This window comes from Mustelus asterias, chromosome 16 (assembly GCF_964213995.1).
Source record: "Mustelus asterias chromosome 16, sMusAst1.hap1.1, whole genome shotgun sequence".
Lineage (NCBI taxonomy): Eukaryota > Metazoa > Chordata > Chondrichthyes > Carcharhiniformes > Triakidae > Mustelus > Mustelus asterias.
The window spans coordinates 47,513,557-47,531,901 of NC_135816.1; the positions used below are offsets into that span (position 1 = coordinate 47,513,557).

General features: G+C 41.4%; 1 protein-coding gene across 6 annotated transcripts in view; it reads left to right on the forward strand.

The window, feature by feature from the left end:
• kiaa1191 (KIAA1191 ortholog) overlaps positions 1 to 18,345 on the forward strand; it is a 61,418-nt gene that overhangs the window by 7,269 nt on the left and 35,804 nt on the right. For 4 of the 6 annotated variants that reach the window (XM_078231056.1, XM_078231058.1, XM_078231055.1 and 1 more), the window contains exons 5-7: positions 726 to 850; positions 1,541 to 1,647; positions 2,547 to 2,689. In XM_078231056.1, coding sequence (XP_078087182.1) covers positions 726 to 850; positions 1,541 to 1,647; positions 2,547 to 2,689 — 375 coding nt within the window. Of the gene's footprint in view, positions 1 to 725; positions 851 to 1,540; positions 1,648 to 2,546; positions 2,690 to 3,848; positions 5,150 to 18,345 lie in introns of those variants that run through there. The other 2 variants (XM_078231053.1, XM_078231054.1) reach the window with 1 other exon arrangement.

Sequence of the window (18,345 nt, forward strand, 5' to 3'; positions counted from 1 at the left end):
TTGGGCTTCACTGGGACATTGCAGCAGTGATGTGGAGATCCTGGCGTTGGACTGGGGTGAACACAGTAAGAGTTTTAACAACACCAGGTTAAAGTCTAACAGGTTTATTCTCCACTTCGAGCCGGCAGTTTGCGGTGACGAAGGAGCAGCGCTCTGAAAGCTAATGGTGTTTGCTACCAAATAAATCTGTTGGACTTTAACCTGGTGTTGTTAAAACTCTTACATTGCAGCAGGCCAAGGGCAGACATACGGATTCAATGTAAACAATTTTTCTCTCTGCTGCATTTTTCCATCTTTATCTCCCGTTCTCTATTTCCATTCATTCAAAATTCTACCCCACACACCATGGCCTCCACTTACTATCTTTCAATGATTGGGCTGTTTCCTTCTCAAACTTTTGCTTTCAAATGCTGCCTGAAGAATTTTGATTCACAGCCACTCTTTTGACTCTGTCCAAGTTCATTCTACACGTTTATTCTCCTGTGTACTTTTTTCAACTTTCTGCAAAGTGCTCTTGAGGCATCATTCCAACTTGAGTGCTTTTATAAATATTGTTAGGAGTCTTCTAGTTAAATAGTTTGGGTATATTGAAATTTGTATTAAATATCAGCTGTGGTGTTAACTTGTGGTTCTGTAAAGTACATTTACCATTACCTGCTGGATACGCAGTCAAAGTATTAATGTTTTCTTAGTTTTCCTCTTTGTTTTTACATTTTAATTACCAGAGCAGACACAGGAAAGCATACAGCGATTTGAGAAGCAGGCTGGCCTGACAGATGCTGGTTACCAACCACACAAGGGCCTTGTTGCAGAAGAGGCCAGTTATCACCGAGTAGGGGAAGCTTTACAGGTGAGAATGGAACACCTTTTTCATGTATGTTTAAATGTCAGTGTGTGCCACCTTAAGTATGACAATATATCTGGTGAAGTAAATCCCTCTTGTTGGGAGTTATATCAATCATCTTAATAGATGCATTGGTGATTCCTGCTGTATTTTTCTGAAGAGCTATGCTGAAACCAGTAACCGCATTTTACTGACCATATGTACAGATGCAAAAGGAGGACTTTCATATGAAATCATGGACACATCAGCAATGGTGTATTGCTGGAAGCTTGCCTTTCTAATATGTACGAGTCTAGAGAATTGGTCTATTCAACTTTGAGAAACTCCTTGATCATGTCCTTGCCCGTTGTTCAATCATGCACTCTGCAGCAGGGTCTGCAAAAATTATTTAATTAAAATTTACTTATCTAAAATAGTAACCCTAGATATTTTCATCCCCTTTTTTTTGCTCGAGCAGCTTGTGTTTAAAATAAAAATGAAAAATGCTGGAAGCAGTCCAACAGCATCTGTGGAAAGAGAAACATTTCAGGTTGATGAGCTTCCTTGCCAAACTTCAGTAACTTGGGAATGAACTAAATACAACTTCTTGTATTGTGCCTTAACAATCCATTGCATTTTACAGCAACGTTATAAAGCAAATAGGTTGTATCGGGCTATTGACTCCCACTTTAGTATTTATGTTTGCTTTTTAAATAGAAATTGAAAGCACAGAGTGTGGATTTAACTAAAGAAGATCAACTATCCTCATCGGCTCAGTCAACTCCCTGTGGAACTCCACAGGCCTCACCAATGCCAAATCGCAGGTATAGCAATAATTGTAGAAACTGGCAAAAACATGTTCTTCCATTTAACTTGAATTGTCACATCCATTATCAACCAGTAAGTTAATTTCTAATTCAAAATAATGGAAATCATTCTGTTTAGACCTTGTATAACTAAATGTGTGCAAGATATTAATCGTAGCATACTCGCCTTCCCCAAATTTCAGTAACTAACTTCAATGGTTTCAACTACACTATTACTGCCACCAAGTGACAAAGAAATCTGAACAAGGCATGATAGATACACATGGATAAACTTCACCAAAGGAGAGCAACAATCTAAAATAGTTGGAGGACGTATTTCCTTTATTCCCCAGCTAAGATGCTGGGCTGTTGTTCAAAATGAATGATGAGCAATAGTGAATTGAAAAAGAAAACAACACAGTAGACAATAACATCCATCTGATTAGTAGCTGCATTTTCCCAAACAGAAAGCATCTGATTGTCTTGGCATGCTTCGGAGTAGCTTATGGTAAAAGTGTTCGTTGATCACATCTGGTTATGATCTTGATTCTATGCACCCCTTTTATGTTCCTTGATTGATAGTGGTTCCTGCCTCTCTAGTTCAGTTGGAACTGCTCTGATTGGTATCAGTTATGAAGGGACAGGTGTGGAAGGCTAGCAAATGTAATATATTGTATAACAACTAGCCATACAACCATCTTGTAGAAAAATGTGTTCCTGTTGATGTCATAACAAAATCATAAAACTGGTACATTCAATGTCTAGTTTACTAACTATGCAATAATGAGCCAAGCTTATTTTCTGGTTCATTAAGTTCTTCTACAAGATGGGGTAATTTTGTTCTGATTTTTATTTGTATTTGTCTTGTGATTTGAGGGGAAGAAATGTGTTTATTGCTTTTCTGGTGATGGTTTCAGATCTTTATTTGGCCAAGGAGCAGTTTCTGATTTAAGCAGTAGAAGCCTGGATGGAGATCCCACCACATTTGTCAGTGAAGCAACTGCAGCTGACAAATGGAGGCCTTTCATGCGTATACAGAATTATAGAGCAACTGAACCAGGTGGGAAGGTTAACGATCTCTTTGAATTTGTTCGGCATTAACTGAATCCTAACCTTCCAGTGTTGTCTTAATTTAATCAACAAGCCTTTTATGGAGCACTTTATCAGCTGCGTTTTGGAAATCCATATGAAATACCCAAGGCATTCCCTTTGGTACAGTTCATTATTTCCTCAATCTATTGCATTCCATTCAATCTGTCAAGCATGATGTGTCTTGTACAAATCTCTGCTGGCTGTCCTTGTCTTTTTAGCTGAGTATTAGTTTTATACTGTAAAATGAATTTTGGAACTTGCTTTCTGTCGCATGACCTTTGAAAGCTTGCTTATTATTGATTGACTCGCTCATATCAGATTTATCCCATTTTTATCTTTTGAGTTGAGGTGTTACGTTGGTAACAATTCTGTCCTCTAACACAATGGTCTGTGACTCTGAAGCCACGTACAGTTTTTTAACATCACGTTTGCAGCACCAAACCTCTTCCAGTTGGATTGCATTAGCATGTTAAATGTAAGGGTTGTGTTATTGTGGGGATAAAAAGTCAGTCGTCATGCTGCATTTAAAGTTTCAAATGATTATTTTAACATTTGAGTGGTATAGCTACACTATGATTCCTTTGGTTTGAGTAACAGGTTTTATGGTTGTGACCATTGTTTCCAATATAGCTGGTATTATAAATGATTAAGATGTGCTGTTTGAAACTTTAAAAATTTTAATTCCACAGATTTTTAATTTAAAATTTCTTTTTAAAGATAAGAACTGACAATTTTATAGTTGATCAAAAATGCAGTAATTAGAGTTGGGTCTATTTTAATTTTTTTTTTCTATTGTGTATATATGGAAATTATACATGCTACCAGAGCCAAGTATTTGGTGTAGAAGTGCTAATGTTTCATCTTGCGGCTCCCAATAGATTTTATTTTGGGGAAACTTTTTTAAAAAAAAGCTCTTGCATTTAAAAAAAAAGCCAGTGAATTGGTATCTCAAAGCTCTGAACAAAGTGACAAGTGCTGAGGAATGCTTTTCCCCCCGCACCAAGTTTTAGAATTTTTAAGTGTCTTTATTATCTGCTATTTAAGTTGACCTGATATCCCTTCAATTTTTTCTTTTAGTAAATTCATATATGGCATCTAGGGTTAACAAATTAATAATTTTTCTGCAGGTGCCTTTGCTGTTCAGAATTTCAAAGGTTTGCAGAAGCCCTCCCCTATGGACATCATGCGTACTCAGGGCACTGCTGTTCAAATGGCAGAAGATCATTCAAACTTGAAACCACCTAAAATGGACCTAACTTTGCTAGAAGAACAAAAAAAGCGCCCCATTCGTACTCACCATGTAAATTCCAGAGATCTAAATGTTTTTGCTCCCACAGGATTTTAATGCATTATATCATGGTTAAATAGTGTCAACTGTACGTCCTCTGCTTAAGCAAACTGATACATTAACTCCCTGCTCACCCATGAGATCTTTATTTACTTGTGTCTAACCACACTTAATTCTTCTAGCGATTTTTATTTTTTAAAATTGAGGGATGAAATTGAAGCCGGAAGTAGAGCAGTTTGAATTCTATTGTAGAATCAAAACAATTTTGAAGAAATTCGCAATGCTTATTTGCACCAAAAAGGATGTGCTCAAACATTTCTGTAGTCTTTTTTTACTTCCCACAGCCAAAAAAAATGCTTGTAGCAGTGTTGGAATATTAGAGTCAGTGTATGCTGAGGTTATATTCCAAATGGACCAGAAAGTTGGTTTCGAATACCCTTGTAAAACGTAACCGATAACAAGGTGTTACAGAATGATATTCTTCAGTTCACATGCAGTTAAGAGAGAGACTAATGAGGTAACAGCATAGTACTGCTGAGCCACCTGTATTCATTTATTTGTCGTATTGCCTAATATGTTAAATAAATTTGTGCACATATTTCTGTGACTATATTTCAGGCTACTTTTTATTATATATTCTGATAACGTTATTTATAATGGGTTACTGAATTGAGGTTGACAAAATGTGCTGTGGTCAAACCTTTATGCTTTTTTAAAACAAGAATGACCTAACTTTATATAAATTAGTACAGTTAATTGCAAATAGTTTTTTAAAATAGCTCTTGTTATGTAAAACTGTGGTACAAACTGATAGGAATTTCTAATGTCCAAATGTGTTTCTGAGTTTTGTCTAATATTATGCAATCTAACCTTGTTTCCTGAGATCAATAATGTGCTTCTTTCTGGGTTGACTTGAACTCTTGACAACATAACCCAATGCCAAGAAACACTTTAACTGCGTAATTGAAGCTTCTAATATGGTCCTGAAAGATTTTTTAAAATTTAGCTGTAATCTCTGGCTGTCTTAATCTGAAATACAGATTTGGATAATTAGAAGTGATAGTCATTTATTTTTAAACAGTAAAACTTGGTGTTTAAAATAAGTGGACTACTGTCAGTATTAAAATAACAATTGATTAATTTGTGCTTATTTTCTTGTTTCTTCATTGATGCACCTCTGATGGGAGGGTGACTGTTTTCAGAACTGGGTCTACAGTGTTTTTGGAATGAATCTCGTCCAACAATGACAGCTATGCCCAACACATGCAAGTCTGGTGATAAAGGCAAACTGATTTTAACAGTACCAATAGTTTTCTTTCCCATGTACAGAATTGTAAGCACAGTAAGAAGTCTCAACACCAGGTTAAAGTCCAACAGGTTTATTTGGCAGCACTAGCTTTCGGAGTCTCGAGCTCCTTCATCAGGTGAGTGAGGACTTGTGTTCACAAACAGGGTATATAAAGACACAAACTCAATTTACAAGATAATGGTTGGAATGTGAGTCTTTACAGGTAATCAAGTCTTAAATGTACAGACAATGTGAGTGGAGAGAGGGTTAAGCACAGGTTAGAGAGCTGTGTATTGTCTCCAGCCAGGACAGTTGGTGAGATTTGGCAAGCCCAGGCAAGTCGTGGGGGTTACAGATAGATAGTGTGATGTGAACCCGGTTGAGGCCATCCTCATGTGTGCGGAACTTGGCTATCAGTCTCTGTTCAGCAACTCTGCGTTGTCGTGTGTCGTGAAGGCCACCTTGGAGATGGCTTACCCTGAGATCAGGGGCTGAATGCCCGTGACTGCTGAAGTGTTCCCCGACTGGAAGGGAACACTCCTGCCTGGTGATTGTCGAGCAGTGTTCATTCATTTGTTGTCGTAGCGTCTGCATGGTCTCCCCAATGTACCATGCCTCGGGACATCCTTTCCTGCAGCGTATCAGGTAGACAACATTGGCCGAGTCGCAAGAGTATGTACCGCGTACCTGGTGGATGGTGTTCTCACGTGAGATGATGGCATCTGTGTCGATCGGCATGTCTTGCAGAGGTTGCTGTGGCATGGTTATGTGGTGTCGTGGTCACTGTTCTCCTGAAGGCTGGGTAGTTTGCTGCGGACAATGGTCTGTTTGAGGTTGTGCAGTTGTTTGAAGGTGAGGTGTGGGGATGGCCTTGTCGAGATGGTTATATTCATCGATGACATGTTGAAGGCTCCGGAGGAGATGTCGTAGCTTCTCCGCTCTGGGGAAGGACTGGACGACGAAGGGTACTCTGTCCGCTGTGTCCCGTGTTTGTTTTCTGAGGGGGTCGGTGCGGTTTTTCGCTGTGGCATGTCGGAACTGTCAATCGAGTCGAGCGCCATATCCTATTATGAGGGTGTCTTTCAGCGTCTGCAGGTGTCTGTTGCAGATCCTGTGTATACGGAGGGCTTGTCCATAGGGAATGGCTTCTTTAACGTGTTTAGGGGGGAAGCTGGCGAAGCAGAGCATCGTGAGGTTATCCGTGGGCTTGCGGTACAGTGAAGTGCTGAGGTGACCGTCCTTGATGAAGGTGCATGTGTCCAAGAATGCAACCGATACCAGAGAGTAGTCCATGGTGAGTCTGATGGTGGGATGGAACTTGTTGATATCATATAGTTGTTTCAATGATTGTTCGCCATGAATCCAAAGGAAGAAAATGTCATTGATGTATCTGGTGTATAGCATCGGTTGAAGGTCCTGTGCGGTGAAGAGGTCTTGTTCGAACCTGTGCATAAAAATGTTGGTATATTGAGGTGCGAATTTGGTCCCCATGGCTGTTCCGTGTGTCTGGATGAAGAACTAGTTGTTTAAGGCTGAAGACATTGTGGTCCAGGATGAAGCGGATGAGTTGTATAATTGCATCTGGAGATTGGTAGTTGTCGGCGTTGAGTACTGAGGCAGTTGCAGCAATGCCGTTGTCGTGGGGGTGCTGATGTAGAGTGCCGAGACATCCATTGTGACGAGGAGTGCTCCTGGTTCAATTGCTCGGTGCGTGCTAAGTTTCTGTAGGAAGTCCGTAGTGTCACAACAGAAGCTGGGGGTTCTTTGTACAATGGGTGTCAGGATGCCCTCGACATAGCAGGAGAGGTTCTCTCACAGGGTCCCCTTGCCTGAGACGATGGGACGGCCGGGAGTGTTGGCCTTGTATATCTTCAGGAGGCAGTAGAGATCTCCAACGCGGGGTGTACGTGGGATGAGAGCAAGGAGGGTGCTCTAAAGGTCTTGATCAGTCTGAGTTGACGAGTGTGTTCTTTTGTCGGATCTGGGGGTAACCGTCTGTAGTGTTCCTGGTTGTTCAGTTGTCGGTTCACTTCTTTGCAGTAATCCGTTCTATTCAGTATGATGGTGGCCCTTCCTTTGTCTGCTGGTTTGCTGACAATGTTGCGGTTGGCCTTGAGAGTGCGGATGGTGTTGCGTTGTGCTTGGGTGATATTCAGGGCTGTCTTGAGTGCAGCTAATGAATCTGGCATTGACGCACCTTCTCATGGCTTTGGCATACTAGTCGAGTCAAGGGCAACGGCCTTCCGGAGGCCGCAATTTCCACAAAATTGAATGTGTCTTTATATGCCCTGTTTGTGAACACAAGTCCTTACTCACCTAATGAAGGAGCTTGAGACTCCGAAAGCTAGTGCTGCCAAATAAACCTGTTGGATTTTAACCTGGTGTGAGACTTCTTACTGTGCTTACCGCAGTCCAATGCCAGCATCTCCACATCAGAATTGTAAGCACAGAGAAGCATGACCATTTGTCTGACATATTTCATCCTTCCATAGTATAGCATGATTTCTCCCTTTACTGCTACCACCCAAAGCATCAGTTTCTCCCTATGCATGTATAGGTGATTAGAACACTTGTCCTTTCACCACCTCCGTTCCCATTGTCCAAGTCTCGCATTTAGCTGAGTGTGGCGTCAAGTAGTCCAGCAAAACTGGAGTCATGGGAGAGGGGGGGAGAAACACTCTGCTGGTTGGAGTCATATCTGCCACAGACAAAGATGGTTGTAATTGTTGGAAGTGAATCATCTCAGTTCCAGAATATCACTGCTGGAGTTCCTTGCTGTAGTGTCCTAGGCCCAACCGTCTTTAGCTGTTTCATCAACGATCTTTCTTCCGTCATAAGGTCAGAAGTAACTCCTCAGCTGCTATATTTGGACATTGATTGCTTCGATTGGACAATATCCAAGCTAGGCTGACATTTGTGCCAAACAAGTATCAAGAAATACCCATCTCCAACACGAAGGAACCTAACTAATGCCTCGTGACATTTAATGGCAGTATCACTGCTGAATCCCTGGGGGTGACCATTGGCCAGAAATAGAACTGGACTAACCATATAAATACTGTGGCTACAAAAGCAGGCCAGAGGCTAGGAACCCTGTGGTGACTAACTCACCACCTGACTCCACAAACCTTGTCCACTATCTACAAGTTAGGAGTGTGATGGAATGCTCTCCACTTGCCTGGATGAGTGCAGCTCCAACAAGAAGCTCAAAACCATCCAGGACAAAGCAGCCTGCTTGACTGGCACCCCATCCACAAACATCCACCACTGATACAAATGGCAGCAGTATTTACCATCTACAAGATGCACTGTAGGAACTCGCCAGGAATCCTTAGGCAACACCTTCAAACCCACCAGCATCTAGAAGGGCACCAGGCACATAGGAACACCACCACCTGCGAATCTGAAATCACAAATACTCTAGATCAGGTAAGCTCTGCATATTTCCTGCCCTAAAGGACCTTGGTAAAGCAGCTAGATGTTTTTTGACAATCTTGCAATAAGTACCATGAAATTACATGTTTAGTTAGCTGACTGAATTTAAGTTCAATGTGCCCAGGCCTCTGGATTCCAGTAAAACGCCATAACAACCACTGGGCATTCACACTTCCACCTTCGGGAAAAAGATACAAAAGTCTCAGGTCACATACCAGCCAACTCAAGAACAGCTTCTTCCCTGCTGCTGTCAGACTTTTGAATGGACCTATCTCACATTAAGTTGATCTTTCTCTTCACCCTAGCTATGACTATAACACATTCTGCACTCTCTCATTTCCTTCTCCATGAATGGTATGTTTTGGCTGTATAGCATGCAAGAAACAATACTTTTCACTATGTTAATACATGTGACAATAATAAATCAACCACCACCCAGACTGGTTAGGCTTGGGGAGCTTCAGTTGCTGCTAATTGAGTTGATCTGTACAGTGAAGTACTAAATCTAACCATAATGGACAACCTTTTGGGCATATTCTTCATGTGCTTCAGTCACCTTCTGGAATGTACGTTCAGGAATGGTGCAGATAAATTCTTTCTTTGGCTATGTTATGCAGGGGTCTTGGAAAGCAGGTAACCTTGGTGTATTATGATTTGAGTCTTTACAGGCAATGGCCAAAATCGTTTCACTGTTCACACCGGTGGGATTTTCCACATCCCGCTGCAGTGAATGGAGATTTGGGTGGTCACCAAATTCTTTTGACCTTGCTGCAGGAGCATGATGTGAACAGCAGGTAAGATCGCTCCAATGCCTTTCTAGCTATTACAAATGTGACCAACAATGTCTTTGTTGGAGACATCTTTGCTAAGAGTCTGCTCTCTGGAACTTCCTCTTTATCCCTTTACCTTGCCTTCTTGCTGCTGGCCTTCTACACTGATTTAGATGATTTCTACTGTTTCAGTCCTGCATTTTACTCCATTCTGTTCCTTTCTCTCCCACTTGGTTTCATTTTCTAATCTGTGTAGCATCTGGGTTTCTAAAGACTAATGTATCTGAGGCACTAGAATGGGAATGATTAACCATCTGGCATGAGGGTACGACTATTCTTAGATGCTCACTATTTAAAGTGAGAAAACATGTAGGATTATTGAAGCTCATTTGACAGAGCTGCATAATTGGCTAACTCTTTCACTTATGCTTGTATCTAATAACTCCTGATGTCTGGTAGCTTTAACAGAAGATTTTTAATTTATTCCAAAAAGCCTACAGTATTATTCCATTATCTTAGTAGTAAATTGTGGATGTATGTTGTAGCAAGAACATCTTTATTCTTTGAATAATTAAATACTATGCAGTTTTCTACTTTGAGACAAAGCATATACTAGTTATTACTCTTAAACATATCTAGCCATCCAGATTCCATATTTGTGTTTAAATGTTTATCTATTCCACTTGGGAGAGGTAGCACAAAAATCATTTGGATAGCTAAGAAATCTAATTTTTAAATGTAATGAGGCTGGTGCTATATTTCATGGTTGTAATGTATGTTATCTGATTGCTGCAAAGATGCAGTCTTCTGGGGTTTCTACCAGTGTCACCGAGGAGTTATGCTACCAACACAAGTTACCAAAAGTTGTTTTAGATAATCTGCATGAATTGCAACCTTTAGGGTGGGAGCTTTGGAGAGACTGGTCTTGTGTCTCTTCCCTGTCAAAATTCTCTGGTCTAGAAAATATCTTGATCAAATGGGCCAGTGGGCTGACGAATGACAGATGGAGTTTAATTTAGATAAATGTGAGGTGATGCATTTATTGGACCAGGACAGGACTTGCTCAGTTAATGGTAGGGCGTTGGAGAGAGTTACAGAACAAAGAGATCTAGGGGTACAGGTTCATAGCTCCTTGAAGGTGGAGTCACAGGTAGACAGAGTGGTGAACGCATTCAGCATGCTTGGTTTCGTTGGTCAGAACATTGACTACAGGAGTTGGGACATCTTGTTGAAGTTGTACAAGACATTGGTAAGGCCACACTTGGAAGACTGTATACAGTTGGTCACCCTATTATAGAAAAGATATCATTACACTAGAAAGAGTGCAGAAGAGATTTACTGGGATGCTACCGGGACTTGATGGTTTGAGTTATAAGGAGAGGCTGGATAGACTGGAACTTTTTTCTCTGGAGTATAGGAGGCTGAAAGGTGATCTTATAGAGGTCTATAAAATAATGAGGGGCATAGATCAGCTGGATAGTCAAGATCTTTTCCCAAAGCTGGGGAGTCTAAAACTAGATGACATAGGTTTAACGGGAGAGATACAAAAGGGTCCAGAGGGGCAATTTTTTCAGTGGGTGGAACAAACTGTCAGAGGTAGCAGTAGAGGCGGATACAATTTGTCTTTTAAAAAGCATTTAGACAGTTACATGGGTAAGATGGATAAAGAAGGATATGGGCCAAACATGGGCAATTGGGACTAGCTTAGGGGTTTTAAAAAAAGACGGCATGGGCGAGTTGGGCCGAAGGGCCTGTTTCCATGCTGTAAACCTCTGACTATATAATTATGACAAACTTCAGCGAAGCAGCTTTTGAAAAATAGCCATTTAATAAATATAAAATTCCTCCTTGCAACTTGGATAGCATGACTACTGGTTTTAACATGGGTGTTCTGAAGAAGTTGGCAATTGCAGCAATTTACATTGAACCCACTCAAAGGCAAGACTTGTATTTTGGGATAACACTTTTTTTCCTCTGACTGTATCTGGTGGAATTTTGCTACAGAGATGCTTCCTCATCCATTAGTGATAAGAGGGTAGTGGCTCGCACCTCCCATATACCACTGGCATTTAACAATTTGTATTTAGCTGAGTGTCAGTAATGACTTAGCTGGATTTGTATAAATAATGCTCAGTCATTTCATATGAATATATGGAGGAAAGTCTTCCTTGTGTAGAGTGTATTATTTTTATTTTGCATTGACAATGTCAAGAGCTTTCACCTTTCAGGGGAAAGAAATGAATTAATCTCCTGGCTTTTCTAGCTGCAGTATGTTGTGCTGTACCTCCATTTTCTTCCTGTTCTTCCTTTTGGATGTTGTTGCTTTGCTGCCTTCAACTGCAATCCTCCTTGCATTGCAGGTTGTGCAAAGTACAACGTGCCACACTTTTATTCATTGATGGGATGTGGGTGTCACTTGCTAAGTCAGCATTTATTGCCAATCCTCAGTTACCCTTCAGAAAATAGTAGTGAGCTGCTGTTTTGAACTGCTGCAGTAGCTGAAGTGCAGGTACATCCACAGTGCTGTTGGGGAAGGAGTTTCAGGATTTGACCCAGTGATAGTGAAGGAATAGCAATATATTTCCAATTCAGGATGGTGAGTGGCTTGGATAGGAACTTCCGCCAGGATATATTGTACTGAGATTGCCGACTGTACATTTAATTTGATTTATTGTCACATGTATTAGTTTACAGTGAAAGTATTGTTTCTTGCATGCTATAGTCGTAGCTAGGGTGTAGAGAAAGCTTAACTTAATGCAAGGTAGGTCCATTCAAAAATCTGACAGCAACAGGGAAGAAGCTGTTCTTGAGTCGGTTGGTGTGTGACCTCAGACTTTTGTATCTCTTTCCTGACGAGAAGGTGGAAGAAGAATGTCCGGGGTGTGTGGAGTCCTTAATTATGCTGACTGCTTTGCCGAGGCAGCGGGAAGTGTAGACAAAGTCAATGGATGGGAGGCTGGTTTGCGTGATTGAACTATGTTCACGACCTTTTGTAGTTACTTGTGGTCTTGGGTAGAGCAGGAGCCATACCAAGCTGTGATACAACCAGAAAGAATGCTTTCTATGGTGCATCTGTAAAAGTTGGTGAGAGTCGTAGCTGACATGCCAAATTTCCTTAGTCTCCCGAGACAGTAGAGGCGTTGGTGGGCTTTCTTAACTATAGAGTTGGCATGGTGGGGGGGTGACCAGGACAGGTTATTGGTGATCTGGACACCTAAACTTGAAGCTCTCGACCATTTCTACTTCTACCCCATTGATGTAGACAGGGGCATGTTCTCCACTATGCTTGCTGAAGTCGATGACAAAATCTCTTTCATTTTGTTGACGTTGAGGGAGAGATTATTGTCGTCACACCAGTTCACCAGATTCTCTCATTCCTGTACTCTCTCTCGACATTGTTTGGGATCCGACCCACTATGGTGGTGTCATCAGCAAACTTGAAAATCGAGTTGGAGGGGTATTTAACTGCAGTCATAGGTGTATAAGGAGTATAATAGGGCACTGAGGACACAGCCTTGTGGGGTACCAGTGTTGAGGATGATAGTGAAGGAGCCTAAATCTTTGCCTGTCGTGTGCGGTATGTTTCAGGTGTACCCAAGGTTTTGACCATACCTGAGCTAATTGGGTGTGATGGATTACAGTGATATTATGAGGGGTTAATAACTTGTTTACAGCTGGTGAGGGGTTGGATGACTGTCACAAGCTGAAAGTATTCTGGCAGCTGCCAGTGCCGCTCACACACACTTGCATGATCTTTCTATAGTGATATCATTCTAGTTGCATTTTGATAGAAAGGAAGACTTTCTAGTTCAAAGGTTCCTAGCTTGTCTTCTCATGTCCTGATTATACCCTGGACTCCAGGGATCTCAGATTCATTCTAGATTTTAATTTTCATTGGTTAAAAAAGTGCAATGGTTGGTTCTAGCAGACAATGCATTGAGATCTGCTTAATGCAGTGTGCACTGCAGACTGGGAATTGCAACTAATATTCCCCATAGCAAATTGGAAAAAGCCTCTGGTGAAAGGTTAAATAGTAACTTTGGCAGCAACTCAGCAAGCTTTCTTTGAAAGCACCTTTCCAAACCTGTGATTTCTACCATCTAGAAAGACGAGGACTGCAGACGAATGGAAACACCACCACTGCAAGTTCCTCCCCAAGCCACATCATCCTGATTTGGAACTATGTTACTGTTCCTGATCATTAGGCCAAAAACCTGGAACTCCCTAACAGCAAAGTGGATGTACTTACACCAGATGGCCTGCAGCTGTTCAAGAGGCAGTTCACCGCCACCTTCTCGAGGGCAATTTGGGATGGGCATCCTATGGAAGACTTTTTTTAATGTGAGGGGTAGTCACTTTGGGCAGCAGACATAATACTGCTGGAGACTGCCGATGTCAATCAGTTCCTGGTGAAATGCAGTCTCCTGATACAATGCATTGGTCATATTCATAAATCAGAAATATTATTTTGGCCAATAGAGCCTGCAAGTTGAAGAAGGACTTGAAGCAACACCCAAACCCTGATAGCAGCTCCTGCAAGGGATCTCCCTCTTGGGAATTTCGTCCTGACACTGGTGGGAAGAGGACCAGTGGCATGTTTAATTCAACCTATGAGTTGAAAGAACCTGGGTCTCCAGTTTCTTTCAGCAATTTAGGTTTCCTCCCACCCTCCACTCCAAACATGTTCCGAGCCTAAATCAATAGAATGTCAGCACATAATATCTGGTGACAATCCAGAGCAGTACTGTAAGAGCACTACACACTTAAGCTGTTCGCTTGTGATTTAAACCATCCTTTGCTCCCCATTGTTACTAACCCCACCATCTCAAAGCAAGAGCCAAATTCTTTAAAAACGGGCTTGAAATGTTCATTAGTGGCTTGTTTAATGTAGGTTGGAGATCTTCACAAAACCTAGATTGAGATTATAACTGAAAAAACTTTACAATAAATTTCTTAATCCTATTTGTTCTCCAGGTGGCTAAACATCTCAGTTTGTGACAGTTCAGATGGCACAAACCTACTGCAGTGTTGTGCATTTAGCAATTTCCACTAAGTGTTAGAAAGGTTCACAGCAGCCAAGGCTTTTTTTTACACAAATAAAACTTTATGACCTCAATTGTACAGCGAAGTGTTTTTCCAGCTCTGACGAAGGGTCATATCGACTCGAAACTTTGGCTCTACTCTCTCCACAGATGCTGTCAGACCTGCTAAGATTTTCCAGCATTCTTCTGTTTTTGTTTCAGATTCCAGCATCCACAGTATTTTGCTTCTTTCTTGGTCTTTTTTCATGTTGCTAGTTCCATATTATCCTCATAAGTGTAGCAATCAGTTTTCAAAGGGTTGGGTACTGCTTTTCTTGTGTCCCTATTTTAAGATCCAGCACTTGCCCCACTACTGATCTAGTCTTGTTGCCCCAGATTGGAAATCGGGCAAGATCAGAATCTGAAATAAAAAGAGAAAATGCTAGAAAAATCCAGCAGGTCTGGTGGCATGTGTGGAGAAAAGAACAGTTAACATTCTGAGTCTGTATGGCTGTCCTTCAGAGTGGTTATTTCAGACTTCCAACATCTGCAGTATTTAGCTTTTAAGTTTAGAACCTATTTGCTTCTGGGTTCCACATTGTTCTCCAGTGGAAAACTACTCTTGCAATGTTTGAACTGGGAAATGTCACTTTTATAAGTTTTGTGAAATAATCTGCAAATACAATCAATAATCCATTTCTGCAGTGGCTTGGCAAAAAAGTATTTGGCATCTGTAACCTATTGGCCTAAAGTCTGCTGAACTGACGACAAAGCCTGTTATCTATTTACTACTGCATTTTTGAATTTACATACTTGTAAATTTCCAGGTGCTCTTTTTGAAGTTGTTTACTCCTGCATTCCCAATACTGATGTCCTTAGGACAAAGATAACATGATAACATGTTCAGTTGAAAGTCTGCTGTTTCTTTCATTTGTTGCTAAATTATCAGACTGCTTATCTGACACCCAGTACTGGCTGAGGAAAGTTCCTCCAATTGAATATTGGGAAGACTAAAGCCATTGTTTTCAATCCCCATTTCAAATTCTGTTTCCTATCGGCTGACTCCAAGCCCTGCCCCGGCAACAGTCTGAGATTAAGCCAATCTGTTAGGAACCTTAGTGTCACATGAGATCCTGAGATGAGCTTCTGACCTCGTATTCATGCCATCTCTGTCCATCTCAACTCATCTACTGTTGAAACTCATGTGTCTGCCTGGCCTCTAGATTTGATTACACTGTACTCCTGATTGCTCTCCCACATTCTACCCTTTGTAAGATAGAGGTCATCCAAATCTCTGCTGCTCATGTCTTAACTCACAGCAAGTCCTGTCAGTTCTGTTTGCTGACCTTCATTTGCTCCTGATTTAAGCAGCATGTTGATTTTAATTTTCATCTTTGTTTTCAAATCCTTCCATGGCTTTGCCCCTCCCTACCTCTGAAATCTCCTCTAACTCCACAACCCTTGAGATATCTACTCTCTAATTCTGGCCTCGTGTTCCAATATTGGTTTCAGTTGCCTAGGCTTTTGGTTATATGACCTACATCATCATATTTGGCTTGGTGTTGTATTTTATAATACTCCCTTGAAATTCTTTAGGATGTTTTGTTACAGTAAGGGCATTGTATACAGTTGCCATTGTTGAGCAGGATCTACACCAGTCTGTTAAAGTTTATTTAATAGTTAATTTAATGTCACAAGTAGGCTTATATTAACACTGCAATAAAGTTATTGTGAAAATCCCCTAGTCACCACACTCTGGCACCTGTTTCAGTACACTGGGAGAATTTAGCATGGCACACCTTTCTGACTATGGGAGGAAACCAGAGAACCTGGAGGAAACACATGCAAGGGTCCATTGACCTCCAGCAGGATTTTCTGATTTTGGGGCAAGCACAGCTAGAAAATCCCACCCAGGGCGAACAGACTTCCTGAGATCCGGAATCCTCTTGATGCAGTGTCTCCAGGTTGGAGGGACCACATACCTGCTTGGCTTCATTGGTCAGTTCCATCGATACCTGCTTGGTTGGTGATATTGTCCTCTTGCTCCCATCCTTGGGAAATTTTACCTCACTGCAATTCCTCAGACTAATTCCTGAGATGGCATGATTGTTATGGAAGGAGAGATTGGATTGACTGGGCATGTATTTGCTAGAATTTGGACGAATGAGAGGGTATCTAATTGAAATGTATAACATTCCAACATGACTGGACAGACAATGAAGGGATATTGTTTCCTCTGGCTGGGTGTTCTGGAACAATGGGCCAGTCTCATGATATGGGGTAGGCATTTAAGACTGAGATGAGGACAAACTTCTTCACCCACAGGGTGGTGAACTTGTGGAATTATCTACCACAAAAGGCTGTGGAGGCCAAGTCACTGAATATATTTAAGAGATTGACACCTTCAGAGTCTAGAAATCTGTCTAAGGGTATTGGGAGAGTGTAGGAGTGTGGTATTGAGATAAAGGATCAGCCATGATCCTATTGAATGGCTGTTCAAAGGGTTGCATTAGTCGTCCTCCTCCACCTGTTTTCTATCCTAAAGCAGCATCTACAGGTAAGAGAGACCTAAGAGGGAGCGAGCAGCTTATATCTTTTCTTCATTCCTCTGGTTGTTGCTGCCTCAAAACTCCATGTCCATTAAAACATTCTAACCCATAATGTGGTCCCTTTTAATTAAAAATCCTTCATTTGACAAATTCAGCGTGTCGTCACATCTGCTTTCCCTGATCTGTCAAGAAACCCAGAAGTGGGATGTTAATACCCACAGTTCAGTTGAAGAGCTTCAGCAAAGACCGCTGAAAAGAAAGCATCTTGCCAGAGGGTTCCTGACCCTGATAATGGTTCCTCTGTTTCAGCTTCATATATTATTTAAAGGTGAATAGAGAAGCTTTTCCAGTAATTGGCCAATATTTATCCTTTAATCCACACCACAAAAAGTTTGATCATTTTTATATTACTTTTTAGGCAATTCTGCTACTGTGTTCCTCTCCAATAGTGACTGTACAGTAACTTCTTTGAGCCCCAACAACACCAGGACATCAAGGTGGCATAGTGGTTAGCACTGCTGTCTCATAGCACCAGGGACCTGGGTTCAATTCTGGCCTTGGGTAACTGATTTGTGTGGAGTTTGCAAGTTCTCCCCAGATCTGTGTGGATTTCCTCCAGGTGCTCTGGTTTCCAAAGATATGCAAGTTAGATGAATTAGCTAAATTGCCCCTTAGGTGTATGTTAGGTGGATTTGCCATGATAGATGGGGGAGGGGTAGTCTTTTGGAGAGTCGGTGCAGACTCAATGGGCTGAATGGCCTCCTTCTGCACTGTAGGGATCCTATCGGAGGGGGAGGAGGTTGGGCTGGCGGGGGGGGATCCTCTCCTAACCACAAAAGCAGGACAAATTCAATCTGGCCAATTACCACTACAACAGTCTATTTTTAATCATCACCAAAGTGAATTAAGGTGTTGTGAACAATGCTATCAAGTGGCACTTCCTTAGTAATAACCTGATCACTGAAGCTCAGTTTGAGTTGTGCCAGGATTCTGCCATTCAGCTCTTGACTTCAGTAGTCTTGGGCCAAATATGGACAAAACAGCTGAACTCAAGACATGAAGTAACATTTATGGCCCACAAGTGCCAGGCAATGACCATCTTCTCTTGATGTTCAATGGCAACTGGGATTACCATTGATCAGAAACTTCACTGGACTCACCACAAATATTATGGCTGCAAGAGAACAGGCTGGGAATTCTGCAGCAAGTTAACTTGCTTCCTGACTCTCCAAAACCTGCCCATTATCCACTAAGCACATGTCAGGAGTGAAAT